The sequence below is a fragment of the Perissodus microlepis genome, chromosome 6 (assembly GCF_051167445.1).
Source record: "Perissodus microlepis isolate ML-2025 ecotype Zambia chromosome 6, ASM5116744v1, whole genome shotgun sequence".
NCBI classification, from domain to species: domain Eukaryota; kingdom Metazoa; phylum Chordata; class Actinopteri; order Cichliformes; family Cichlidae; genus Perissodus; species Perissodus microlepis.
Window position 1 is genome coordinate 30,112,087 of NC_140466.1, and position 27,588 is coordinate 30,139,674.

General features: G+C 41.0%; 1 protein-coding gene across 5 annotated transcripts; it reads left to right on the forward strand.

Moving 5' to 3' along the window:
* Positions 1–1,471: 1,471 nt before the first annotated feature.
* On the forward strand, positions 1,472–26,509 carry LOC146385912 (axin-1-like). 5 transcript variants are annotated; one of them, XM_084931909.1, is made up of 15 exons: positions 1,472–1,713; positions 5,953–6,088; positions 6,605–6,770; positions 9,344–10,025; positions 11,569–11,762; positions 11,972–12,127; positions 13,322–13,456; positions 13,578–13,674; positions 15,803–15,940; positions 17,430–17,820; positions 18,581–18,746; positions 21,347–21,523; positions 22,546–22,842; positions 22,941–23,090; positions 23,175–26,509. In XM_084931909.1, the coding sequence occupies exons 4-15, from the start codon at positions 9,414–9,416 to the stop codon at positions 23,299–23,301; spliced, it is 2,640 nt and encodes an 879-aa protein (XP_084788035.1). In that variant the 5' UTR covers positions 1,472–1,713; positions 5,953–6,088; positions 6,605–6,770; positions 9,344–9,413; the 3' UTR covers positions 23,302–26,509. The 5 variants fall into 5 exon arrangements, with proteins under 5 accessions (XP_084788035.1, XP_084788036.1, XP_084788037.1 ...); XM_084931910.1 differs by having other exon boundaries at positions 6,608–6,770; XM_084931911.1 differs by lacking the exons at positions 1,472–1,713; positions 5,953–6,088 and having other exon boundaries at positions 6,113–6,770.
* Positions 26,510–27,588: the final 1,079 nt, after the last annotated feature.

The following is a 27,588-nucleotide window of genomic DNA, read 5'->3' on the forward strand; positions in this document are numbered from 1 at the left end:
AAAACTGCATCAGAAAGACCGCAGTGATACAGCATGTTGTTTCAGTGATATTATACAGCGTGAGCCCAGGTTACTTCAACTGCATTGGCCTGAAGTAGGCCCGTTTAGCTAGTGAACAGCAGAGACAGCAGCCAATATAAATTATTAGGTATAATAATACAGCAGTTCAGTCAAAGATAGACTGTAAATAACATTTTTGATAGGGGGACACATTTATTTTACTGAAAAGCTTTTATTATGAAATTATTTGGATTGACAAAAATGTTAGTAGTAAGCTAAAACTGTCTTGCTACATAGCTTTACTGTATTCGCTTAAAACTTTGCTTGGACAGGACTTTTTGACACAAAAAAATGTTATTCTGCGGAAGTGTTGACTTTACTTTATGACTGAAAAAAGTGCAAAACATTAATTTTTAGTCTTGATGTAGAAAAACTGTATAACTAGCTTGGCTAAAAGCTAGCTAAGCCATTTTAGCAGTGACTAGAGTAGTTTATGTGATTCAGTTTGGTTAAATTAGGGTAAAATAATCAGCTTTTAAGAACGCATAAAGTAATTGTACTGCAGCCTTTCTGTCTTTTCCACTTTGAAAACTTTAAACTATTAATTGTTTCTTCTTATTATCTCTATAATTACATTACTACTGCCGGCCTTTGTAGAGCAGTTTAATTGTAAATCCATTACACTGTATTTTAAATGTATGTTGACTGTAGTAAAACGTTGTTTTGCTTCATTCTCTTTGCAGGTACATTGATGTTGGACAAATCTAATCCATTCAGTTGCTAATTCTGTGTGTTTTTTTAAGGGATGATCTTATTGGGTTTGATACCAGCTGCCACAGAGGATTGAGAGTGTGACAGTGAAACATGTATATGTGATTTTGGGGCTGATGACAGACAGACAGAAGGTCTCCTTGAGAGGACATAGAACTTTAACAGGATTGGAAATGGTACCGACCAGCTGTAAGAGGTAAGAGAGAAAGAGCAGGGGATGAGAGTCAAAGTGTGAAGAAGGAGGGGTGGCTACGCGAAGAGTAGTGTTGTCATTTAGTCACAAAGTTGACCAAGAACACATTTGTGTTTTGTTGCAGCAGCTTGCAAAAACATATAAGAAGGGTGAAATGAACGTCTTAGAAAAGGAGCGAGCTTTGGGATCGAATTAAGCTAGACGCATCATCAAACGCTGCAAGCACAGCAGGGGGCCTTGGGATACACCCGTCTGAGAAATGGGTGGTGTGGGTGTGTGCTTGTGTGCTTATAGTTTTGTATCGGCCTAATAAACCACCCATCTGCAGTGAGAGAAGAGGAGTGGATGCTAGGAGCAGGGGGGTTACAGCACTCTTTATGCTCCATATTTACACCCCTTTCAAATGCACAGACCGACAGATACACAGTCCTGCCCAGAGGTTCTTTGATGCTTGTCGATACCGCTGCGTGATGATGTCATACGGCAGACAGCAAGGGAGGGAGGCATGATCAAAGGAAAGAGGGAGGGATGAAGACGCAGGAGAGCATATCCAAGACAACAACGGGACAAAGATGGCGACTGCTTCTGCAATGGGACGTCCACTGGCGTCCAGACCTCGGAATCACTGCGATGAACTCAGGCAATGCAGCAGGTGTATTCACGTCCCTTATTCTAACAGGACGACCATCAGCATGACACACTGGAACCACCAAGCCAACCTCAGCCATCACTACCGCGGGGCTAGCACGGTAAGCCTTCCGTCTACCTTAGCCTTTCCTCCGCTGCCGTTAAATCATCAAACCCTCAAGACCCCGATGTCTGGTTACCATCACTTCATCCCAAGTATTCATCATGAGTTGCCATTCTTTCTAATAACACATTTTCTACCCATTTTGCTTCTTTTTCCTCAGCCCTTTCATCATGGTCTTTTTGGCCGTTAATATAGGCCTCTCTTTGCCATCAAAGGCAGCACATCAATTGCCTTGACTCCCAAGTGTATGTGTGAGGGTGAAAGAAAGGGAGAGAGGAGAAAAAAAAGAAGAACACCATGTATCAAAGATCAAGGCATGCTTTCATGCCTGTTCTTGGCCTAGTTGGGTTTGTGCTTTTCCATCATCTTTCCATCCCTTTTTTCCCCTGCCTGTTCTAGGGCTGCGGATGCTCTCCGAACCCCTCAACAATTTTCCCCGACCCTCAATGGTCCAGATCCCACATTCGCTGAAATCAGACGCTTTTGTAGGGAAATGGAAGCAAAGACATTTTTTTCTGGGTTTCTTTGAAAATATTCTGTAGCTTGCAGGCTACTGGGCCAGAGCTCAGCCCCAATGATGACAATACGTGAAACAATATTTGAATAAGCAGCAGGAGGGCAGCCAGCTAATCCACTGTGGCTAATCCAGTATTGGTGCGGGCCATATTGGTTGCTGGAGTATTCAGCCCCATCACAATACACATCAGCGGGACGCCATGGCAGATATACTGACACTCTCACTACAGGCATGGCTGGGAAAGGCCAGCAGATGGATGGATAGGTGGATTGATGGATAGGTGGATAGATGATAGAGAGATAGATATAGATGGGAGAGTGTTGATACTGTGCTTTCTGTAGTTCACATATTGTTTTGGTTGGCTTGTGTAACTTTGAGGATTGAAAGAAAAAAATGAAAACAGAGGGAAGTGTTTAAGTAGGAGGGTGATGAACATAATCTTCAGCGCTAGCCGTCCTTCATAGCTCTGTGGCAATGTTTGTGACTAATGTAATCGCCAATTCTCACTGCAAAGTTGCCTGAAACGTTGACGCTATCCTACTCACTACTACATATCAAACATAATAAAAGGGCCCACTGTACAAGCTCAGCCTTATACTTTGTTTTGGAGCTCTTATTTCACCCGAATAAAATACTTGTCTCCAATTAATTTTCCTAAAGAGCAGGGGTGTGTTTTTCTTTTAAGGGGTATATAATGAAGATTTCACTTTCTCTGAGCATCTAAATGGGTCTTTGTGCTGGGAGGCCCCCAAGAGATAAGCCTGTTTCTGACAGGCCTCCGTACAGACGCCCAAATCTGCTGTGGCAGCTGGAACAAAGGGACCCCGGAGCTGGACCAGCTCACTGACAAAAAGCTCCGTCTCAGTAGTCTAAGAGGGTTGCCTCAATTTAGGAATTAATGATCTACTCTCGTCTTCACTTCACTTCAGCTTATGAAAAGGTGACTGTGTTTTTACTGAAATTGAGAAAAGCTAGCAAGGGTGACCAGTTGATTATTGATCATCCATGTATCAATCACGTTATTCATCTGAATCAGTCCAGTGGCAACAGGTGCAGCAGAACACATTATTTGATTCTTGTTAGCCAAAACATACGGTAGGTTTGTTTGAATTTTGGTGGATGAGTTTTCCTTAACCCAGTCTGGCATCTGACGACAGAGAGTGTAAAGGGCTGTGATCCGGGATATTGGACTTTATGAATAAAAATGACTTCACTTCAAACATGATCTACTGAAAGCTTTTCCCAGAAGATATTTTGACACGTCAGAGGAGTAAAAGCACAGCACAGGTAATACGTTTAATAATTGTTGAATACCATTTACCTTCTTTGATTCCAGAGTTCAGGCGTCGTTGGTTCTGGCGCACTGAGTTGAAAGGCGTCTTTGTCAGTTTTATTAGTAACAGCTGCTCTGCTAATAATGCAATAAAAAAGTCAGTAAAGCCAATAAAACAAGATATATAACAGGAATAAATGAGGCACAATGTGCTTAATGTTTAACAAACATATATGTTGTCTATGAGTAAAAATGTGTTACATTGTCGTATTGCATAAATGTAAAATGATGTGGAGCATATAGGTGTGCAGGAATATTCATTCTCTGAATGTCACTTCCCGCCATCGAAGTCTTTAAAATTCTAAAACTGAAACTGATAAGGAAAGCAATCAAGTACTATGGATCTGTATCTATAAATGCACTTTTCCTTACACTGAACACTGTCTCAATCTGCATGTCTTTTCCTCTGTTTCCTGAATTCAGTTGCTTGACCTTCTTGAACAAACAAGTAGATTGGTTCCGATTTCCCTGTACACCTCATGGAGTTTTGGTGACGGTAGCCCATTGCTAGCTAAATCTTAACATACAGTCACATAAACTCTGAAAACTACACTCCAAAGCTACAAAAACTCAAGTCTAAACACAACTAATGATCATATAACTATTAAATCCATTCATTTTCGTAGCAGGTTATCCAACTGGAGCCAATCCTATCTGTCAAATACCAAGACGTGGTTATTGGTATATCCACGTCTTCACCCTAGGCAACTCAGCCGTCAGTCAATGCAATACGATTTTATTACAGTTACTGCAATATTTTACTTCTAGCCTTTTTTAACTTATATATATATATATATATAAAGCGTCCTTGGGTTTCTTGAAAGGCGCTATACAAATCTAAGTTATTATTATTATTAATTACAAGTTATTGTTAAGTAACTTACATTTACTGTGTGCTAAATGTCATAATGTCATGCAACATTATTTTTGCTCTGATGAGTTACGATGAGTTAGTCAAGAAAAATGTATTAGGATGGAAAAGTATGTTTTACAATCTCAAGCAATAGATAGATAGATAGATAGATAGATAGATAGATAGATAGATAGATAGATAGATAGATAGATAGATAGCACCAGGTGTACTAGTGGTCCCCTTGTGTGATGACCTTTCTTCAGCTTAGAGTACAGACCAGCAATACTCACACACATACATAGTTCAGATTCATTATAGATTCATAAGTACCAACATGCCCCCAACCCCTCCTCACCAAGACATCATAAAGGTCAAGTTCATCTTCGTCAGTATTCTCTCTTTGTCTTCTTCCCTCTCCCCTCATTGTCTCCGGGGGCACCACAGCAGCCCTGACAACACCAGCCTGTTACCACAAGAACCTGTATCTGCAGGTGCAACGAGTGTATGTGTGTTGACTGTTGATGATATAGGCCAAAATAATGTGCATACATTTCCATAATGAAGTGTGTTTGCCTTGGCTGTAAAGTCTGCCAATCAAACACACTGCCATTCGCTAAACCTTGCCGCCCGTCTTCATTACTGTCCTCTGAAAGCCTTCTCTGACAATTTCACAGCGATTATCTGTTTAGAGACGATTACATGGTTTTAAATGGCGCATGCCAAATAGAGTTTTAAAGTTAAAGTGCTGGAAATTTCACCGTGCTTTTGTTGGATTCAACTGCACTCGTCGAAAGGGCGGACAAAATTAAACAATGCTAACAAAATAATAATAATATCTTTGAAATGTAAATATATTACAATAGTACAGTGAACATGTACAGAAATGAAAATCAAGATGAAGAAAATAATTTTGTTCTGGATATGTTGAAATAAACGGAGGCGTTTATTGTGTTGGGTTAGTCTAGAAATATGATTTTTTTATTAGCCTTTGAACGCAACATGTAGGCTGTATCGCAATATTAAGAGAGTTACATTTAAGAAGTATCAGCTCTTATGACATGACATAAGTGGAGCATTTACACAGCAGGATTTTCACACGTAGTAGTAAGTTAACATGAAATTGAGGGATCTGTTCTGTTTAGGTGCACACGGTTAATTCATGTGACTGGTAAAAGCTTTTTACCAACAATGTCATGTCATAAGGGTTGAAAACTATAGTGTTATATTGGTCTGCTCAAATATACATGATTAAATAAAAGAACCAGATATACAAGAGGGTTACAATTTATTTTTGAATCTCATATGAAATAATAAAAATAATAATTCAATTCACTTTATTTATATTGCATCAATTACAGCAACAGTCCCCTCGAGATGCTTTATATTGTACGGTAAAGACCCTACAATAATACAGAGAAAAACCCCAACAATCAGTAAACCACTTATTACCAAGAACTTGGCAATAGTGGGAAGGACAAACTCCCTTTTAACAGGAAGGATGATGGTGATGATGATTATTGTTATTATTTCCCAGCTTCGAGTTGTTATGAAGAAGCAGTGCATCGAGGAGTGGGCAGAGATGAGGACAGGTGTCTGGACCTCACCTGAGCCACCGGACCCTGCTCTCCTTCACATGGGACAGCTGGCCTGACGGCCCCTCAGGAGGCATAGTAAGCTCCATGCATCCTTGGTTTGGTTTTATTATCTCCAAAGAGAGTAAATGCTGCTTCTTCTGATTTTACTGGCATGGGCTATTTTCATTTTCTGATTCAAATTCATACCAAAACCAATTTGTTAATGGACATTTGCATTAGTGTATTTTCTCTTGTTTTTGCTGTTGTCAAAGACAAGGAGTGATGTGAATTGAAATCACTCTTGCTGATTATAGAAATTAAAAATTTGGCAGTGTGTGCGGTAATTTCTTTAGTCCTGTTACTTACTGAGACACATGACAGGTTAATCCACGTGTAAGGCAAATTGACATCATGCAGTAACACATGGTTCATGTTAGATATTTGCAACACATCTGTGGAATAACATTTAATAAGGCCACGTTCAGGTGTTCTTTTTTTCCCACGAGCCTTTGGAAATATTGATTCAGCCTGATAACTGTAGTCGTCCCCCCCCCACACACACACCCTTCTCTCTCTCTCTCTGTCTCCCTCTCTCTCTCTCCGTCCCTCCAGCAGCCGGTGGGAGCTCGGTGCTCCTGCATGACTGACAGCCCGGCGGAGAGGAGTGACATGCTCAGGTGGCGGCAGCGGCGTGCTCCCTCTGTCCTGTGAGTCACTGCGCCGGCAGAGATGGGCTCTTCGGACTGAACACCTGTTCAGACGCAAAGACGCATAAGAGGTGAGTCGCCTTGTTTTGTCATCGCGCGTTGCTCAAAAGCTGTCTCACCTTTAGACTCACAGATTGCCTGGAGCAAAGTGAGCCGTAGCCTACCTGATCTATTGTGGTGCCCTGGTGCTGTTTGGGGATTCTGGCTCATTTATTTATTTGTTTGTTTTTTCTTTTTCATCCACATTTTTTTTAATGTGCGTGACAGTGTACGGTGCAGTCGGCTTATCGTGAATAACTTTTTTATTGGAGTCTATTAAAAGGCTACCGTTTGAATTACACTTCCATTCATTTAGAGATATTGTGAAATTGCTCGTTCTTGCCGATGGGGGCGCCGTTATGCACTTTTTTTTGTTACCTTGACATAGAACGGAGACATATAGAACCGACACGAAGTACAAACTCTTCTTCATAACTCATTTAATGTACCCACAGTGGTGAAAATTAACAAATAAACTAATGAATACATAAATAAATACTTCAAGCTTACTTTTTTAACATGTCTTTCTCATTGTGTTAAGAAGCAGTAGTATCATCTTTTTACTCCAGAAGAGTAAAAAGATTTTCACTATTTTTATAGCTACCTACATACAATCATTCTACACAAAGTCGCCATTGCAATAATAATATAATCATATAATCTGTAATAATACTACACTTATGGTTCCAGATGGATTTTTTTCCTATGATACTTTTGCATGTTTCTTGATGATATGTCTGCACTGTTACCTGCAACTAAGTAGGTTCATAAAATGGTAATAATAGCAGTTAAGGGCCTGCGCTAACATACATTTCATAGTAATAATACATAATTCAAAAAACATACATACACTAATGCATCAGAGAATGGTTGAGCATGGTCAGAAAAGCACCAGTTGTAACTGGTTGCTGGCAACATTCAAAGTAAGCCTTTGAATAGTGTAGTTACACTACACTATTCTACACTACCATATGGCCCGGTTTCTAAGTGCAAAGTCATTAAAATATCAGAAGTAAGAAGAACCTAATTTCTCTTTGCTAAATTGCAGGATTTAGGTGCGTTTCTAAAATAGGTGAAATTTACTTGGATATTTAAACCTTGTGCAGTTTGCACATTTTCCTTTTTCCATAAATGCTGTGGGAGTCTAGTTGTACTCTACTACATTGACTTGGCGGTCATACTTTGGTTTTTGAAACAAACACATTTTCAGTAAATATCCCATAAAACAATTTGAATTAGCTCTACATTGCTGCAGAATCAAAATGCTGCATCAGTCAGTTTTGCCTTGCATAGTAAATACTTTTACATTTCTTGTATTCTTGTAACTATTTGGAAATTATGCATGCTGGACACTTATAATAACGTTCACGTATCGCTGCATTTATCGTGGATAAGATTAAAGAATCTCGGGTATTTTTTTCGTGTGTTTGGCGTTTCTATCCGGCGCATTTCTAGAAACGTACTACGCTCCGCTTACAGTCGGCGTGCACTCACGTACTCGCTCTGTATTATTGCTCTGAAAGCAGCCACCATGGGGAGTTAAGGGCAAGACGACGGGTTATTTTCGTTAATATTTAATCTCAAAAGCTATCCATATGCTGCGTTTTGGAGTACACTGTTCGCGCCAGTATCCCCAATGCAGCGGATTACGGGGAACGGGCTTTCAGAGACGGTAGGACGTAAACTTTTGTGGAAAACACGGGACGTTAACGGACCTAGCTAAGCTAGCCAGCTAATCAAAACTAGCTAACACATCAAGCTAGCTGGCGCTGCAGCCAGTAGAGTCAGAAACGTGCCCTCGCTTTCTTGTTTTGTTTGATCTTATGCGACTAGATTTGTTGGTGTTAAACAACAAGAAAGTTTGCGTTGTTTCTGTACAAATGTGCTCTTTACGAGTACGTTTATAGTTTCCTCTAGTGCTGAAGTTTTTTTTCCTTTTTTTTTCCTTTTTTTGCACGGAGGCCCGTGTTGTGTGGAGTTTGTTTCGGTGCCCATCCCCCACCGTCTTTGCAGGCCAAGATGAATGAGATTCTCACTTCAAAGCCCTGGCATTGGTGGTGGCATTGCTACAAGGCTAGCTAGCCATTTTAGCTTGTTAGCATTAGTTGGTTATTTGCAAAACAGTGTCCAGCAATACCGAGCGTGTGATTTGACAGGAGTTAGCGCTAAAGCTAGCTGCTACACAGGCGAAATAAACTTGTTGGTGAACTTAAGCTTGGATACTCAAGTAAAGCGCGTTGAGTTGGTCATCGTTAAACTGGAGACTTAGTTGGAGAAATACGAGATTATTTAAACTGAGGTGTATTTGCTAGTAAGTTTAGATGCCAAGTTAACAAACTAGCTGTATTTTCAGTTTCTATGACTATATTCTCATGAGTCTCATACTGTTAGTATCATACTTCGTGTGTCTGCTCATCATCTAACGTTATTACTCAGTGATCTCTCGCACTCTAAATATATACATACTGTGTGTGTATTAGTGGGGTGACACAGTTCAGTGATGAGGTGTGACTCAAGTCATCATTCTCACCTTAGCAATAATATTTGTATTTGAGTCATCACCTTCCACTGCTACATCTAACTGCTTTTCTTGTTTCCATTGCAGGGTGAATTGTTTGCCAGCCAAGTCATTGCTAAAGGGGAATATCTGACCTCTGCCTTGTGCAATCAGAGACATGAGCGTTGTCAGAGAATTGCATGGGATCGGGTACAGGGGCGGGGGTGGGGTTGTGGCCTCCATGAGTGCCCCTACCCACTTTACAGAGGATGCGCCGCGGCCCCCGGTTCCTGGTGAGGAGGGCTCAGACGTGGACACCCCAGTCCAGTCAGTCAGCACCCGTCCAAACACCCTTTCCCAAACCGCAGGCTATCCCCTGTCGTCTAAAATGGGGGACCCGTCAAGTTATACACCCTCCTCGTCGTCTGCGACCCCACGTCGCCCTGACTTGGACTTGGGCTATGAACCTGAGGGCTCTGCTTCACCAACCCCTCCTTACCTGAAGTGGGCCGAGTCACTTCACTCCCTCCTGGACGACAGGGAAGGCACCCAGCTGTTCAAAACCTTCCTGTGCCAGGAAGGGTGTGCAGACCTTCTCGACTTCTGGTTTGCCTGCTCTGGGTTCAGGAAGACCAGCCAGGACAAGAGGGCAAAGCTGGCCAAGGCTATCTACAGAAAGTATATTGTAGATGGGAATGGGATCGTCTCCAGGCAGATCAAAGCTGCCACCAAGAGCTTCATCAGAGACTGCGTGGGAAAGCCGCATCCAGACGCAGCCATTTTTGAACAGGTTATTAGAATTTTATATTGTAATATTTAACAGGATGCCAGTCAGGTTGAAGAGAACAGTCTAGTAGATACTGTTATTCATTCCTGACAGCTATTATTTTGTTTGTTTAAATGGCCAGATTTGGCTAAGGAATTGAAACTGTAGCCATTAAGGTGCCAATGCTAAGCAGTGTTGCAGGCCGACAGGTTAGGAAACTGAAACTGAATTGTGGATGTTGGCAAGATGGTTCATGATGAAAAAAAAAAATCAGACAATGGCTTTCATATGGCTGTGCTTTCAGTTGACTGGTGCTGGGAACTTATGTTTTTCGCTCTTCTCACTGCACTAGGTCTATTCCTGTCAAGTCATAATTTTAGTGTCAATATTTACTCCCAGATTTAAGGAACTTAAAGCCATATCTGCTTCCATCATGTCTATTTAACCAGCCCTTATACAGATCAGATTTTGTAGTGAGTATGTTTATTTAAAAACATGGAAAGTAGCATATTTATAATTCACAGAGTTTGTTCTTGCATGTATTCATTTCCATTGAATATTTAAAACAATCTCAGAACAAGGAGCTTTTGCTGTCTTGAAACTTGCGTTAGATTTGTCAGGGCCGTTCAGTTCTGCTTTATTGACTTTAGGGTTTTATTTAGGGGGAGGGAACAGTGACTCAAACTATAAGCTTACCCAGGTTCCCACGGTGTAAGTGCAGCTATACTTCCTGAGTACCTCAATCAGTTTCTGATCTTCTGACAGTGTTCCTGTGGTTGACAGGGGGCATTCATCCTGACAGGAAAAGTAAAAGAGCAAGAGAAGTCACACACTTGTCGCTGTTTTGTTAAACCACAGATTTGTGTTTCCTTGTGCTTTGTTTCTGCCTTAATGAGCAAACCACACCAAAGGATCATCTGCTCCTCTCTGCCCTCTTTAACCCTGAACACTTTCAGTTTTGCGTAGATGACTGCTCATTTTTATCTTCTTAATGTTGAGACCACATGTATACTCTATGAGACTTCTATCACCAGTCTTAAAGACTTGAGTCTCATAGAGTATACATAATAATGTTATGTTGAGTAAGAATGCATGGGTATTACTGTGATGGACCAAATGAAGCTTGTTTCAATTAGCTTTCTTTATAGCTGTTCCACAGACTTACGTATGATTTTATTTCCGTTGCTGTTTCTCCACAAGTCATCAAAGTAATAAAATCCAAAGCTGTGTACTGTTCAGCTAGAATTCAAACCAACTTGACTTGTGCCAAGCCACATCGAGGGATGCACTTTGACCCTTTCAGGTTTATTGCTTGCATGTGGTTTGACACACATTGCTTTTTCAGTCTGGAATAGGTGTTAGCCTAGCTGTGTAGTCTCTAACATAAATGCTGGTATATCCTGTGTAATTGTGTTGGTCTGTAATGAGTATCCATTTGGCATGAAATATATAGTTTGAAAGGGCAAAGCCTTTCAGTCTGGGAGCACTGTGTCACAGTGAACTTAGTGAGAGGTGAGAAATAATATCTTCATTTTTATTGTACCAACTTGGTCTTTGTGTGTTCCAGGCTCAGACAGAGATCCAGACCATAATCGAGGAGAACACCTACCCTTTGTTCCTTAAGTCAGATCTGTACCTGGAGTACACACGGACAGGGGGAGAAAGCCCAAAGCCAAACCCCAGTGATCAGAGCCCTTCATCAGGACCAGCCAAGCCTGTTTCTGGGTATTTGCCTACACTCGCTGAGGATGAGGAGTGGAGGTGAGAAGAGAAAGGAACCTGAGACTTTGTGTTATACCACATTTCAATTCTGATGCATTGCATAGGATTTAACTGTAAACTTCACTGATCTGTCTCAGCTGATCAGAACAGCTCTAACAAAGTTTTGAAGCTGAAATTCATTTGTCTAAATATTTAAAAGTAATATAATTCATCTGACTTTTTTTTTAATAACATAAATGTGGTCTTAGGTGTGGAGGAGGAGGAGTGAGGGAAGTGGAGGAAGAGAAAGATGAGGACGACTGTGGAGACACACCAGCTTGCAGGTTGACTCAGACCCTGCTGATGCAGACGGCACCACAGAGAGCCTCAGCCAGTAGGAGGAGGCAGGACAGCAGGGAGTACAGGTGTGTGTGTGGATACACCTGCTGTTTTGCAGTCATAACATAAATAATATCTAAACATTTATTGAAACTTCCATGCGATGTCAATTTAAAAAAAAAAAAAACATAGTCTAGATTTGAACGTTCTGTGCTAATCAGTCAGCTTCGATCCTTTGCGTCTAGTGTTTCCCTTGTCCTGCAGTTGGACAGACTTGGACTGCAGCTGGTTACGTTTGTATTTGGTTCTCTGGAGATCTGATGCAAGCCCTAGATTCAGCTCTAAGTAGAACCCACAGCAGGTGGAGAGCTGATGCTACTGGGCTGAGCTCTCTGAGACTTGCAGAACAGAACAGGGACCAACACAGCAGGGACCAGTTGCAGTTTAAGAGAGTGGACTCAGAATCGATCTGTTTGAGGAGGAACTTTGTGGAGAGGCTGTTGATTGTTTCTGTATATGTTCTTACTAAGTAGATATTGGGTTATGTTTGTTTGGGTTGGGTTATGTTATGTTTATTCATTTTTAAAATGCTTGAGTCCCCTCCTTTCACTTGCATACATGCATGTGCGCGTACATAATCACATGCCCTATCATGTCCCGTGGGAAAAGGTGGGTGTTTCTTGTCTCGTGTATAGCGGTGTAGTTGACCTAGTATTATGCAAGAGTAATATTTTGGTAATTAGAGTTTGTCATTTACAAACATTGCCAAAATACATCTATAATATTTTTCATTATAATAAGTAATAATAAATAATACCTGTTGATATTCTTTTAGTGGAAATATTCATGTGGCAAGGCTGAGACTTTTTTCTGTTAGCTTCTTTGTAACCCTTTCAAGATTGTAAATAGCTCTTTTCGGGGAATCTTTGCAGCACACCCACTTATATCAAGAGTAGGTGGCATTTTGTCTTATTGCGAAATCATGAACACAAGTCTTTCTTGAGAAGAGCAAATTTAGTGTGCAGCCAAACTTTCTGAGCCTTTTTTTCCATTTTGTGTATTTAATCGGGACGCTTCACACTTTTGAATTCACAATTTTGAAGCCTTTAACACATTTTTTTTAGCACAATTCACAATTTAAATTTTTTTTAGCACAATTCACAAGCATCATATCAGACATGACTAAGGCAAAAAAAACCTGGTGCGAATGTTTTGTAAGAACCCCTGAAAATTTAACATGGCTCCTTCGCATGAATCACGATGTCTCAATTCTTCTTCAGGCCATGGAGAGAGCCGATAAACCCATACTACGCAAACATGGGTTATGCGCGGGCTCCAGCAACCAGTGCCAATGACAGTGAGCAGCAGAGCATGTCGAGCGATGCAGACACAATGTCACTGACCGACAGCAGTGTGTAAGTACTCACAGACAGCCTGCTGCACCTCGGACAATACTACACTTTTGAGTTTTGTAAAAATGTTACAGATCTGTAATTGATTTTTGTTCATCTTTTTTTTCCCTCTGTGTTTGTGTAGAGATGGTATTCCTCCATACAGATATTGGAAACAGCATCGTAAAGAGATGCATGAAAGTGCCAAAGCCAACGGACGTGTGCCCCTACCTCATATACCTGTGAGTACAAACAGCAATTCGCTGCAATATCAGTTCTTGTATTGTTGCATGCACAGTGAAATATGTGCAGAATTTGACACTGGAATGCAGTTTTAAAGTTTTTCTGCACACTATTAGGCTTTTATGTGACAATACAACTTTGTAATCTTTGCTAAATTCACACCCGTTCGTATTTTTCATACTTTTTTTATGTTTAAGTGCTTTCAGTGTATCATTTATACACGGATCGATGCATTGGAGAGCAACTTGGGCTTGGCATCCTGCTCAGTGCAAAATATCATGACGATAATAAATAAGTGATGCACAAGTAAATAAATATGTTAAGTAAGGCCCTTCTTGTTGTTCTGGTTCAGCATTGTGATCGATGTGGGTTGAAAAGCTGTTTCATAAGTGTGTGTGTGTGTGTGTGTGTGTGTGTGTGTGTGTGTGGTCCTTGAGCGAATGCTGCGACAGGCTGTGAGAAGGATGAGTGGGGACGTTGGCAATGCCCAGACTGCACTGGTTGTAAATATCTGAAGGGAGTTGGCAGCATGGAGGAGGCGGAGGGTGCTGCTAGGCCTTTTTTGATTAAGGCTGTGGTGGTGTAACTGGAAGTGATGTCATCAGTTTGGCATATCGGCAGAAATTACATGCTTTTGTTTCTACCACAGAACCAACAATCAGTGGAAGGTGAAACTGATTGTCGAGAAGTCAGCAATTATCTCATTGTTGATGTTTTTCCCTGTGTTGAGGTTAAGGTTGTCAGGCTGTCAACTCCCCTCTGTGTGCTGACTCATCTTGATTGGCAATGAGGCCTACCTTAGCAAACCTTTTGGTGTGGTTGGTGTTAAAACTAGCAGAGCAGTCATGTATCCACATCTTGAACAATAATGGGCTGAATACACACCCTTTAAAGCGATCTTGTATTCAGCATATTGTGTTGTTTTCTTCCCTTTCTGGCCATCTGCCATCTCTGTGTAAGAAAGCCCAAGATCCAGTTCTAGGTACCAGGTGCCAGCTGCTGTGGCAAGATAGTATAAAAAGTTGACTTGAATCAGTAGGATGCGTATGACTTTCTGTATTGCAGATGAGTCAGACTGAGGTGGTGCAGGGTGGCATCTTTTGTAGGCTGGTTTTCTCTGTATGCAAATTCTAGGGGTTAGAAGGGAGATGTGACTTATTATGTTGCAAGACAAGCCTTTCAAAGCATTTCACATTTCTTGGGGTGAGGGCTAGAGGGTGGTAGTCATTCAAACAAGCTGGGTCAGATTTCTTGGGTACAAAATTATAGTGGTGCCATTTAGACAAGTGGGAATGTTATTTTTGTCTGAGGGAGATGTTGAAAATGTCCTTGTGAAAACATCTTTCAGTTGTTCTACACATTCCTTCAGAACATGATCTGTTTGGCAGGTGACGACGGGAGCCCTTTGTTGTTGGTGTATTGAGGTTATCTGGCAGTGCGAGGTCATTACAGCATGTCTGATCGGTGGGCTTGTAGCCTGCTACTGTGTTGAATCCCTGCCAGAAGTGCTGTGTGTTTTTTGGTGTCAGTGAAGTGACTTGTGTGCACATTCCACAGTTTAAGCTGGAAGTAAAGGTGCATCCCATGCAAAGCTGAGGTCCTGGTGCACTACCAGCATGTTGGTCAAAATGAGTACAGCTAAAGTTCAGCAACTTATTTAAAAGTCGGCACTGGATTTTTAAAAGTTCAGGATCAACTTGGACACTGATTGAAATCACCAGCCCCATTAAAAACTAAAAGCACTTGATGTACAGACACTCAGAAGTGACATCTGAGAGGCATCTGATTGGCACCAGTTAAAACTTTGGAATAAAACATATTTACATATTCCTAAATTCTGGGTTTGAAGAAGTAGGAGGAGTAGATGTAATGGTACAAACTATACACAGCAGGTAGATTTAGCTCATAATGTGAGGTGGTCTTAAGGCAGTATTTATCTGCAAGTAGTTGAGAAGGAATTACCATAACTGTCACACATTGCTAACATTGATTGTTTGCACAAGTTAAGTTTTCCCATTTGAATGTGTTAAATGCATATTAGTTTATACGTTTGCCATTTAAATTATGGCAGCAGACATATGCACCCATGTGTAGTATGTAATAATTTCTACTTGTGTCAATACACAGCGCACGTATCGAATGCCAAAGGACATCCACGTAGAGCCTGAGAGGTTTGCAGCGGAGCTCATCAGCAGGCTGGAGACGGTGCTCAGAGAGCGAGAGGCTCAGGAAAGACTTGAAGAGAGGCTGAAGAGAGTACGGCTGGTGAGTACACGATCATATATATGCACCCTGCAATGTGATTTTAATTCTTCGAAGTTAAAACTTTGTAAGTGAAAGAAAGAGTTGTTTACATTTTAGTCAGCCTGCCTATGCAGCTCTGTCACTTCTATTCCAGACTCACAGCTAGCTTCTCATCTACAAGGAGATTTACACAGTAGAAATTTAGACAATGCATTATGCCATAAATGCAGAAATGCCTGTGAACAGTTTAGCAATTGATTCTACTCTCTTGCAGTAGCGTAGAGTTGTATTAAGCAGTAGGGCTGCACAATTAATCGTTAGAAAATCGCGATCTCAGTTCATACTTATGTGCGATCTCATTTCCAAATGACAACGATTTAAAAAAAAACCAAAAAAAAAACGATGACGATTGTACCGCATTTTGATCCGGGACATAATCTGCATGAAAACAAGCGCTCACTCTTCCTGCTCAACAAATGACAAGGGCCGAGGCTTATACCACGTGATACAGAAGTCAGCTGGCAGGGAAAAAACAACGGAGAGCACGTGAGAGATGACGAAGCTGTAAAGGCCAAGAAAGTGACAGGAGAAAATCCGTCCCGGTCAACCACCCAAACATCAATAACAGGAACCTTATACAGCGCCTCCCCATACCCGTCGAACTCCCACAGGCACAAAGAAATTACGGAGGCTATTACTTATCACCTGACCAAAGATATGGCTCCCATCAACACTGTGCAAAACGAGGGATTTAGGAAAATGATCAACACCCTAGACAAAGCTACACAGTGCCATCCCGCAACTATTTTTCAAATGTTGCACTACCTGCTGTATACACGCAGTGTCGAGCAACGGTGGAGACGAAATTGTTTTGATGATCAGTCTCAACTGTTACAAAGTGCAATAAATATTTATATTAGAAAAGAAAATCGTGAGAGAATCGTGATCTCAATTCTAAGCAAAAAAATCGTGATTCTCATTTTATGTAAAATCGTGCAGCCCTATTAAGCAGCAACACATAGTGACAACAAGTGACAAACAAGTTTCTTGCCAGAAAAACTTGCTATTTCGGTTTCTTGCGACCGGCCACGGTGGGAATTTAATATTACACTCAGTTAATCTGGCTCTAGCATTCCACTTTAACAGTGATTGCTTCTGTATAGACTCATTGCTGCTGGTGAGAGGAGAGACTATGCCATCAAGAGAAGAGATAATCACTCTGGGATTATATATCGATAGTTTAATTATTGGTGATTCTAAGTGAGCAGATATCAGGTGAACTGGCACAACAGCATTTTTAGATAAAGTTTGCCCAATTCTTCTTCTTTTTTTTCCTTAGGTGTCGTGGTTACTGCCACGAAGCCATCCGGCTTGTAATACACAGGCAGAAAGGCTAGGCAAAAAAAGAAACACATTTATTAGCCTCCATCACCTTAATCATTGTCTTCTGTATTGATGTACAACCCAGTTTTAAAATTGAAAAACTAAATATATTTTCTGTTCTTAACAGGAAGAAGAGGGGGATGATGCTGACGTCTCCATGACAACCTCAATGTCTTCTCATAGCATGTCTCTACCCGTCCCCTCATCGTTTCCACCTCTTTATGGTGCCCGTTATTCTGAGACCACTGCTAACACGGCAACAGTCGCCACTTACGGCGGCCTGGTCCCCATAGACGATCCCCATGACGACGACCCAGAATCTATTTTGGATGAGCACGTACAGCGGGTGATGAGGACGCCAGGCTGCCAGTCGCCAGGGGCAAACAACAGCACCTTAGCAGGAGGGGGTCGGCACACTCCTCCCAAATCATCGCGTTCACCTGACGGGGGAATCGGGCCGCCTCACTACCCTGCACACCGAGGTGCAGGTCACAGTCTGCCTGCTGCTGGAGTCAAAGGTAAGAGGCTGTGAAGGGGAGGGAGAAATGGTCGAGCACGATTTCCAAAGCACTTCAGCAACAAACAGACTATCTAAATGTGGGCCCAGGTTACTCTCTGTGTTAAGCTCTGCCCCATAATACCCCCAATACCACATGTCCCTAAAGCAACTCTCCAACGGACACAGTTACATGTCCTCTCTAGTTCTACAAACACATTTAGAAAAAGTGCAGACTTTTTCTTACATTACACAACTTTGGGTAAATTATTTCTACAAACATTAAAAATTATTTTATTTATTTGCGGAACTGTGCATTAGAAGTTAATGCTGATACTTCAACATTATACCTGGTTCATATCCTGTGTCCCTGTCTTTTTAAGAGTGTTTTGTTTTGGGTTTTTTGGAGACCGTATTCCCCACACCTACTGTACACTGTAGTTTTTGGCAAATGTAACCTCAAGTAGCAAGAAATAGTTGTTATTCTGCTCAAGTGTTTGAGTTGCTGTGGAATAATGTGCTGTTGTTGCTCTGTTTAATATTGATGTTGGTATAACAGAGTAGGCTTAACTCGTGCTCATTATATTGAGTTAATGTGAAGATGGAGTCTTGAGATTTTTAATGTACCTTTACAACACAGGAAGGAACTATAATATCCTTGGACTAATTAGTGCATCCTGTTACAAAAAATCTTAATGGCAAGCCATAACTGGCTCTTCAGGTGAAATAGCACAGATGTCAGTGCTGTGAGTTTCCATTTACTTTACTGATTTCCATCTCAGGTATGCATCACCACAAGCCGTTGTACCACCACAGAGGAAGGGATGGGCCAGAGGAAGCGGGTAGTAGGTCTCAGCCCAACTTCCTGTGGAATGGAGAGTCAGCCGGGAGAAGTCGAAACTATGCTGACGGAGCTGGAGCCAGCACACACGAGGGGATGGGTTATAGGTAAGCGTGTGCACTTGGTCTGTAGGAAGTTGTATGGAAGGGGAACAGCTCTGCAGAGGATTGTACAAACTGCACAAGGCGTCACTAACTTCCACCTACCAGCTTTGAGTGACATCTTCATCTCTTTGCTGCTTGCATACAACTCAAAAACCCTTTCCATCCCGCCTAAAATGTTTTTGAACTTTTACCGTCTGCTAAGAGATACAGATCCATGAAAAACTCAAAACCAGACAATTCCTGAACAGTTTTTACCGTACAGCCATATTCCCACTGAGCACGGTTGGCTCACAGCAAGAAGGTCCTGAGTTCAATTCCATCATCAGGCCGGGATCTTTCTGTGTGGAGTTTGCATGTTCTCCCCATGTTTGCATGGGTTCTCTCTAGGGCTGCCACGATTAGTCGACTAGTCACGATTACGTCGATTATCAAAATCGTCGACGACTGATTTAATAGTCGACGCGTTGTTTGAAGCTTTGTAAGATCCCAAAAGATGCAGGAATAAGTAGTAGGATTTAAGAGTGTAATAACGGACTGAAACAGAAGATGGCAGCACTGCATGTACAAGGATGCAAGCTGCCGTTAAACCCCGAAGAAGAAGAAACTGTGTCCCAGCTCAGTTTCCAACAATGGCGGCAGCTAGTTAGTTTTAATATTACTTGTATTATTCTTTCTGGGTCACAAAATAAACGTTTAACATATTTTCAGGCGAGAATGTATCTGTGTAAACTAGAGATGGCATGATACCACTTTTTTATGTCCGATACGATATCATAAATTTGGATATCTGCCAATACCGATATGAATCCGATATAGTGATTTTTAATCAATAAAACTGTTTTTTGCTTGCTGCATTTTGTATAAGGTCATACTCAAGTTTAAATAAACAACACTAAAGCTATTCTGTTATACCTGTATGCAAAAAAATACACTGCACCCAAAATATTTCATAGTTCAGCAATACTGATCAATCTAATAAACTTAAACCTACACCATCCTCCCTATTCTGGTATTTTAAAGAGTACTTAGCAGAACTATTAAGCAACCTAACTAATAGGGCTCTAAAACTCCCAGCAAAAAAAAATAGGGAACCACCCTCCACCTCATGATGCTTAATCGACGTAATCAACTTTAATTTGATGCAGTGTGAAAACAAAATGCACAGAAATCAATTATTTTTCAAGAATAATTAAATAGATTAAACATCTTTTTTCAACAGAACTCTCGACAGAAAAGCCAATCGGCTGATCATTGATCAGTATCACGATTGAAGTAGCAGCAGGAGAGGGAGGGAGAGGCAGTCGCTCCATATATTGGTTGTTAAGCTTACCGCAGGAATGCTTTACAAACATTCAGAGATGAACTTACACACTTGGTTTACTTCTCTCTGGGATCACTTCCTCGGAGATGAAATGCCAGATTGGTAGGAGGCTACAAATACACACAGCCGCTCTATCACGTGATGCATACTGCTCCCACATGCTACGGTTATGAGCCGAGTTACGCCATGTCGCAAGTTTTGTGAGGTGCTTTTTTGATATTTAATGGATCGGATTACATTTTTTATTTCTCTCCGATATCCGATCCAGTAATTTACGTCAGTATCGGACCGATACGTAATATCGGATCGGTCCATCTCTAGTGTAAACCTTAAATATTTGCACAGTTTATCAAGACACCACATATTCAAAAGCGCTCCGACGTTTTCGGAGGTGTCTGTTACCCACCAGCTTGATAGCTAACTGGGGTTCAAGGCTCACTAGAGCCCGTGAGAACACCGGACTCCCGCCAAATCGTTTTCAAACCCACCGCTGCCTTTCGCTACTCAGGTTAAACATATATAAGTCACTTAGATAACTTAAAAATGTTATTGTTTGGCTCTTTTTAGTATTTTTTGAGTATTATTTTGAGTAAATCGGTTTGGCTGAGATTAAAGTTGTAGTTTTTACACAGCTGAATAAACGTCAAGCAGACAACTGATTATCAGAAGTGTGAGATGCTCGAGAATTTACTCCGGTGTCCTGTTAAATTTTAGATAGCAAGGAGTTTATTAAACTTCACCGAAACAATCTGCAGATTTCATTAAAATTTAATAAACTATCATCATGTCTTTATTTTTAGTTAGCACATACCTTAAACACTAAAAGCTGTAAGCTAAGGGTAGTTATATAAGAGCAGATGCATGCTGGTGCAATAAGCTGTACGGATGCATGATCTGATTAGTCGACTAATTGCAAAAATAATCGGTGACTAGTCGACTATCAAAATAATCGTTTGTGGCAGCCCTAGTTCTCTCCCACAACCCAAAGACATGCAGTTAGTGGGATTAGGTTAATTGATGAACCTCAGTTTCCCATAGGTGTGAAAGTGAGTGCCAATGGTTGTCTGTCTCTGTGTGTTTGTCCTGTGACAGGTGCACCCTGGGATAGGCTCCAGAACTTTGCATACATTTGTATTACTTTAATGTATTATACTATTATTAAGGACAAGTCCGTATCCTGGCAGTGCCCTAGTGGCAGTAAAGTATCTTATCTTGTCTATGCTGTTAGGTAATCAGATGACTCCAACTGTTTTTTTTCTTTTGTTACCTGTTTGTTCTGCAGTAGTAAAGGCAGCACACTATCACGGCGAGGTTGTAAGAAGACATCAGAGGCATCGGGGAAAGGTGACGAGAGTGGGCGTGGCCTGGAGGCACAGGTACCAATGGAGGATCTGGAGAGAAACCAGAAGATCCTGCAATGGATGATGGATGGAGACAGACAGAGAAAGAGTTCCCATGGGTGAGTCGTTTTATATTTAAAGCTGACAGTAATTTATAGTTGTTGAAATTTTTAAAATTCTCAAGATCAAATAATGAAATAAAAATTTAATTAGGAATACAGGTGATGTGCTTTCTTTCTCATCAGATACAGTGTATTGAAAATACCACAGTTTTGGTTTTTTTTTGGCATTGATATTTTACTTGGCAAAAAAGAAGAACACTTTGTGTTGTTGGTCGCCATTTAAAGCAGAGGATCAAAGTAAAAGCAGACTCTGCTCTTAGCAAAGTGAATGTCTCAGTGACCTTATAGATGACACTTTGATAACGGCAAATGGAATCTGCGATTGTGCCCACAGCTAAGCAATAACCTGGCTAATGATTACTCTTTATTATTAACCCATGACCATATAACTGTGTGCGGGCACTAGTCAGCTGGCATATATAACAGACCTGTGCCAACAAGATTAACAGCAAGGCCGCCCTCCAGCATTAGGTGTGTTACAGATTGCCCGTGTTCTGCTCTAACATGGAAGGAACTTGTTGCACATGTTGTCAGTAACAACGCAAGTGAAGTATAACTTTATTTGTGAGAGTTTAATTCTCTTCACCAGTGATGCTAAAAAAGGAGTTTTTGTGTACAACACCATGTGACAGATGCCCATTCCCCTCAAACAGGATCAGAGAGACATACACATCTTAGAAATATTTAACGTTTACTGCAAATGAATGGAATTTGGAGCCTACTAATAAATGAGAGTAAAGTGATATTATTTAGGCAGCATCGGAGAGGGAGAATCTCACAGGGGAGCACGTGGATACATCGAACAAATCATTTCTGCTTATGTTGGGGGTTATTCTTCTTCAGGTTTTAAATGTTTGTCCTGAGTAACGCGTACTTGCTATATCAAGAACCAGAATTTCAGTGGTTCTTGATATAGCGATCATATAGCGATCAATGAGACTATGCTTAGCATAGTCTCATATTGTGAGGCTCTAGTTCCTGTGCCCATTTTAATGCAGGCAATTCTCTTGTTTTTTCAGAGGGAGCACCAGTAGCTCAAGGAGGACAGGAACCAGCAGCGAATCGCCACGTCCAGCTTCAGTGGAGCGGCCTGGAGCTGTGCACCCCTGGGTCTCTGCTCAACTACGTAACCCTTCTTCAGTGTCCACCGCTATCCCCGGCTCATCATCCACCCAAGTCCAGCCTTCTCATCCCTTCATCCAGGACCCAGCTATGCCCCCCAACCCAGCTCCCAACCCGCTCACCCAGCTGGAGGAGGCTAGACGGAGGCTGGAGGAGGAGAGGAGGAGGGCTGCACTACAACAGGTCAAGCCTAGGTAGGTGTCAGGCCAAATTCTGTGTACTCGGTTATTGTTATTATTATTAATGTTTGTTTTTTATATTGTGTATTTAACGTGTATTTTTTCCGTCTCAGGCACAAGTCTGGAAAGCGTCAAGTGTGCGAGAACATGACAGTGGCTTACTACTTTTGTGGAGAACCAATTCCATATCGAACATCTGTTAAAGGCCGTGTAGTGACTTTGGGCCAGTTCAAGGAGCTGCTTACCAAAAAGGGCCACTACAGGTAAATAGATAGACAGGTTTTAAAAAGCCATAAGTGTGTGTGGGAATGTTAAAGATGTGCTCTTACACTTGTGCTTGTGTTTAGGTTCTATTTCAAGAAAGTGAGCGACGAGTTTGACTGTGGTGTGGTGTTCGAGGAAGTTCGTGACGATGATGCAATCTTGCCTATCTTCGAGGAGAAGATCGTTGGGAAGGTGGAGAAGGTTGACTGAAATTTTGGGAACATGAAAACAAATCAGATGGCATGAAAAAGAGGAAGAAAACATTCAGGTGGGATTGAAATTCACCTGCCAGAAAACGAACAACGGGAAGTAGAAAGGCGGAAGGAGTAACGTGCGACCGAATGGAGATTGCGCTGCATAGTCGAAGCTCAAGCGTTAAGGAGGCGGTTAATTTTACGGAGCATCAACGCCTGGATCCAAACCCACATAAAGCAAAAAAGCTCAGTCAGATGATACAGCGGGTAGTAGAAGAACATAAATTATTTCACCTGTCCCGTCTCCACTGTGGACGATCAAGGAGAGCTGTTCAGGTATGTCTGACCAGTCTTCCACTTCTACTGCAATGGATGGGAAAAGGGTGAGGGGACTGCTGAAGGAGAGAGGTTTAAAGTAGTCTTCCACTTCTGCTCTGGAGGAGCCCGTCCTCCGCAGACCATTACGATGCTGCTACATTACCACGGAAACTCTTCAATCGGTGCTCAGGACGGTAAAGGAAGCAGTTTTGTTCCTCTCGGGAGTCTAGCTGCCTTTTGCTGTCTCTGTTCCTCATCAGCTGGTGACAGAAGATTTTTGGGGAGTGGAACATTTAGCCTGCCTCTTGTTGACTTCATAGCCTCAGAACAGAGAAACCTGCTCACCCTCAATTCCTAGAAGTCACGTAGTGATCTCTCACATCACCTTGTTCAGATAACAGTTCTCTGCATAACTTGTTTACCGTATTTTTAATAAGACAAGTATTCTAGCTACTTGTTTTCATTTTATTTGAATCGTGTATGTACAAGGCAGGTACTATTACTTATTATTGCAGCTTAATTTCGTCATATCTCAGACTTAATGTTGTATTATTGTGTATGTTTTGAAGCTAGTTCATTAGTCATTTCAGGGCAGCCGATTTGTTTGTTTCTTCTCAGTATACCACATCACTGCACCTCAGCTCTGTACTGTTTACCTTTGAGTGTGCAGTCGTGTTCTACTGCGGGAGGATTTTTAAATATAGGATTTTTTTTTATTACCCTCAAAAAAGACCACAATATATAATTTTTTTTAAACGGTCACACTGTCCCCTTGTATAACTTTAGAAGTCTTCTGCTATATCACAAGCCTGCGCACAGAACTCCAAGCTCAGTCTAGGTGCCTGCCTGCCTGCCTGGCCAGTGCCATTACTATCTACAGTGCTTATTCTGAAGCGTTAAGTGTCCGTCGTGTACACCGGAACTCAGCCAAAGAGTGTAGTGTGAGCCCCCTTCGCCTACATACACATGTATGTGCAGTCCACTGCTATCTAATGTGTGTTATTTGACATAACTGTGAGGGAATGTAGTATTTCCTCCTACATCTTTAAACTTTGTAGAGGAACACTGAGTTTAAAAACTGCAGGGTTGTTTGTTTTGTTTGTTTTTTGTTTTCCTTTCTCCAAATTAAATTAATAGTTTGACATTAGAAATTTTCACCAGGAATACTGTGATAAGTTAATACAGCTCATATATCTAAGCGGTAAATGCAAAGCTAAAGCCAGCAGTTGTTAGTTTATAGTTTACTAAAAAGATTGGACCTACCCTGGCTCTTACGTGAGTTAAACTACGTGAGTTTCAACTACAAGTTAATTTAATTTAATTATCAGTTATTTGTTGTTCATTGGTTTATAAGAAGGGTGGCACCAGTGGTGATGTTTAAAATAGTTTGGTTGATAGCTGATTGTTAGTTTTTGTTTATTTATTTATTTTGTTTTTGTCATTCTAAACTGTTTAAAGGTTTTTCAGATTTTTATCACACTAGCTCAGCACAAAATTGGTGACACGGTAGATGATTCAAAATATGCCAGTATTGATATTTGGTTGATCTGTGGATTGCTAGATTATTACATATAAATTGATGATTCAGAGGACCTATCACGATTGCCTAGAGCCTGATGAGCCGTCTAATAACTACTCGCTTTTGCGGGTGGGGAAAAACAGATTTGAGGTCGGAGTAAGATTGTAAGATCGTAATGATTGTAAGGCCTTCAGCTCAGGTTATAGATGCATGCTGATTAGGAAACGCTGAAATGTGCTGGGAGGCAGACTGCGAAATGTAGACAGAGCCAGGCGAGATGTTTTCTATTCTAAGCTCAGCTAATTGCCTATAGCTTCATGTTTACTGTATAGACACGAGGAGTGTTACACATTTGGTCACTTTTTTGTTATGAAAACAGCAGAGTGAATTTTTCAACATGTCAAGCTAGTCTTTTAACCTGCTTGTGTTTGTACCATAACGCGGTAAAGCCTTGAGGTCAGAATATAAAGCGCAGTGCAAACGTTGCACTGAGGGCACACCAGCTACGTAAGCCGAATGTAACTTTATGAATTTTTAAAAAAAAGTTATTTTATTTTTTTTTTTCTTTTGTCCACCATATCCTCGAAGGATCGATCATGTCAGCTACTTGAGCACAGGTTCACTATTGATCTGTTCACCTGATTGTTTTGTGTCCTCGATGCTGATTGTTAATTGAATGTGTTGCATTAATGTCAAATAGAAATCATCCTGGGTTTGCCCCAGCAAGAGGAGCATAGGATCAGAAAATGTGTTTGTCCTTACTCCAACCCATTATGCCTTCAGTAGGAAATAAAAAATTTAGAAATGTATTTGTTTATAAGAAAAAAATGTAATTTTAATAATCAGCGAGCATGTTCTTTAAGGAATGTTTCCAGATGAATTGAACTGTCTATTTTGGTTTAATGTTTATGTGCAAACTGCTTTTGGCCCTCTGATATATTTTGCATCTGTTTTATTAGAAAGAGCACCCAGGGACAGTTGAATGACTACATTGAGTTGTTTCTTGTGATTTATGATTTGATGGACAAGAACAAATAACTGCATCTGTTGCGTTGTTGATTTGTGTGAAACACAGTGCCTTTAACCTTTCAAAAATGTGTTTATTGAAACCAATCCATGCTTTTTATTATTAGTTTTAATCATCACTCAGTCCCATTTGTATTTTTAGCTGCAGTCATGCCATTTCTCACTTCTGTTCTGATCAACCCTCTGCTGTAAATATGTACATTATCATTTCATACGTGTCTTCAGACCTGCACCACATGTCCATGGTGTTTTCTGTTTTGTTTTTTTCCAACGCCAAGATGTCACTGTGCTGGTTCCACTTGTACATTTCTTTTAAAAGGGTACTTCATAATAAAGATGTTGAATAAATTCATCAACTTTATTTTTGAGGTTAAATGTATTTTATATGGCTTTCTCTTTTTGCCTTAAACTAAAAGTCTTAACTTTCAGATGCATTGCACTTGTACACCACTGCAGTTTGGAGTTTGGCTTCTGCATTTATGTGATCGCTGTAGCTGGTGATGAAAAACACTAAAATATTCAGGCAGCCTTTAACAATCACACATACACTCATGAGCCACTTCATTAGATAAACTTATTGTGAAATGAAATCAGTATTTTGAGTATACATACAGCATATTTACGTGTGTGTGTGTGTGTGTGTAGACTGTATAAGGGTTGCATGTACGTACACGCTAGCTTCTGCAATAGGTATACCTTACTACTATTAGTGTGGACCCCTTTTACCTTTTAACTGTCTTAATACTTCATGGCACAGATTCAACAAGTTTCTGGAAGCATTGCTCAGAGATTTTGGTCCATATTTACATGATGGCATCACACAGTTGCTGCACATTCGTGATGTGATGTCCCAGAGGTTGGGCTGACATCTGGTGACTGTGGATATCATTTGAGTACAGTGAACTCACTGTCATGTTCATGAAACCAGTTTGAGATGATTTGAGCTTTGCGACATGGTGCGCTATCCATAAAGGGATTAACATGGTCATCAACAATACTCAGGTAAGCTGTGGCATTTCCCCACACTATTACTCCACCACTAGCAGCCTGCCTTACTGATACAAGGAAGTTTGGATCTGTGCTGTCATGTTGTTTATACCAAATTCTGACATCACTACCCAAATCTTGCAGCTGAAACTGAGACTCATCAGACTAGACAACATTTTCAAACTCCTTTGGTATTTCAAACGCCCCACTTTGGTGGGAATGGGCAAATTGTAAGCCTCGGCTGACAGGACCAGTGTGGTCTTCTGCTGCTTTAACCCATCTGCTTCAAGGTTCGCTGTGTTCCACATTCAGAGATGCTTTTCTTCTGGATATTTTCTTCTTTTTCAGATCATTAAATCACCTTTCTTCCTTGTTCTGATGCTCAGTTTGAACTTCAGCAGGTCATCTTGACATGTCTGCACGCACTAAGTTTCTGCCATGTGATTGGCTAAT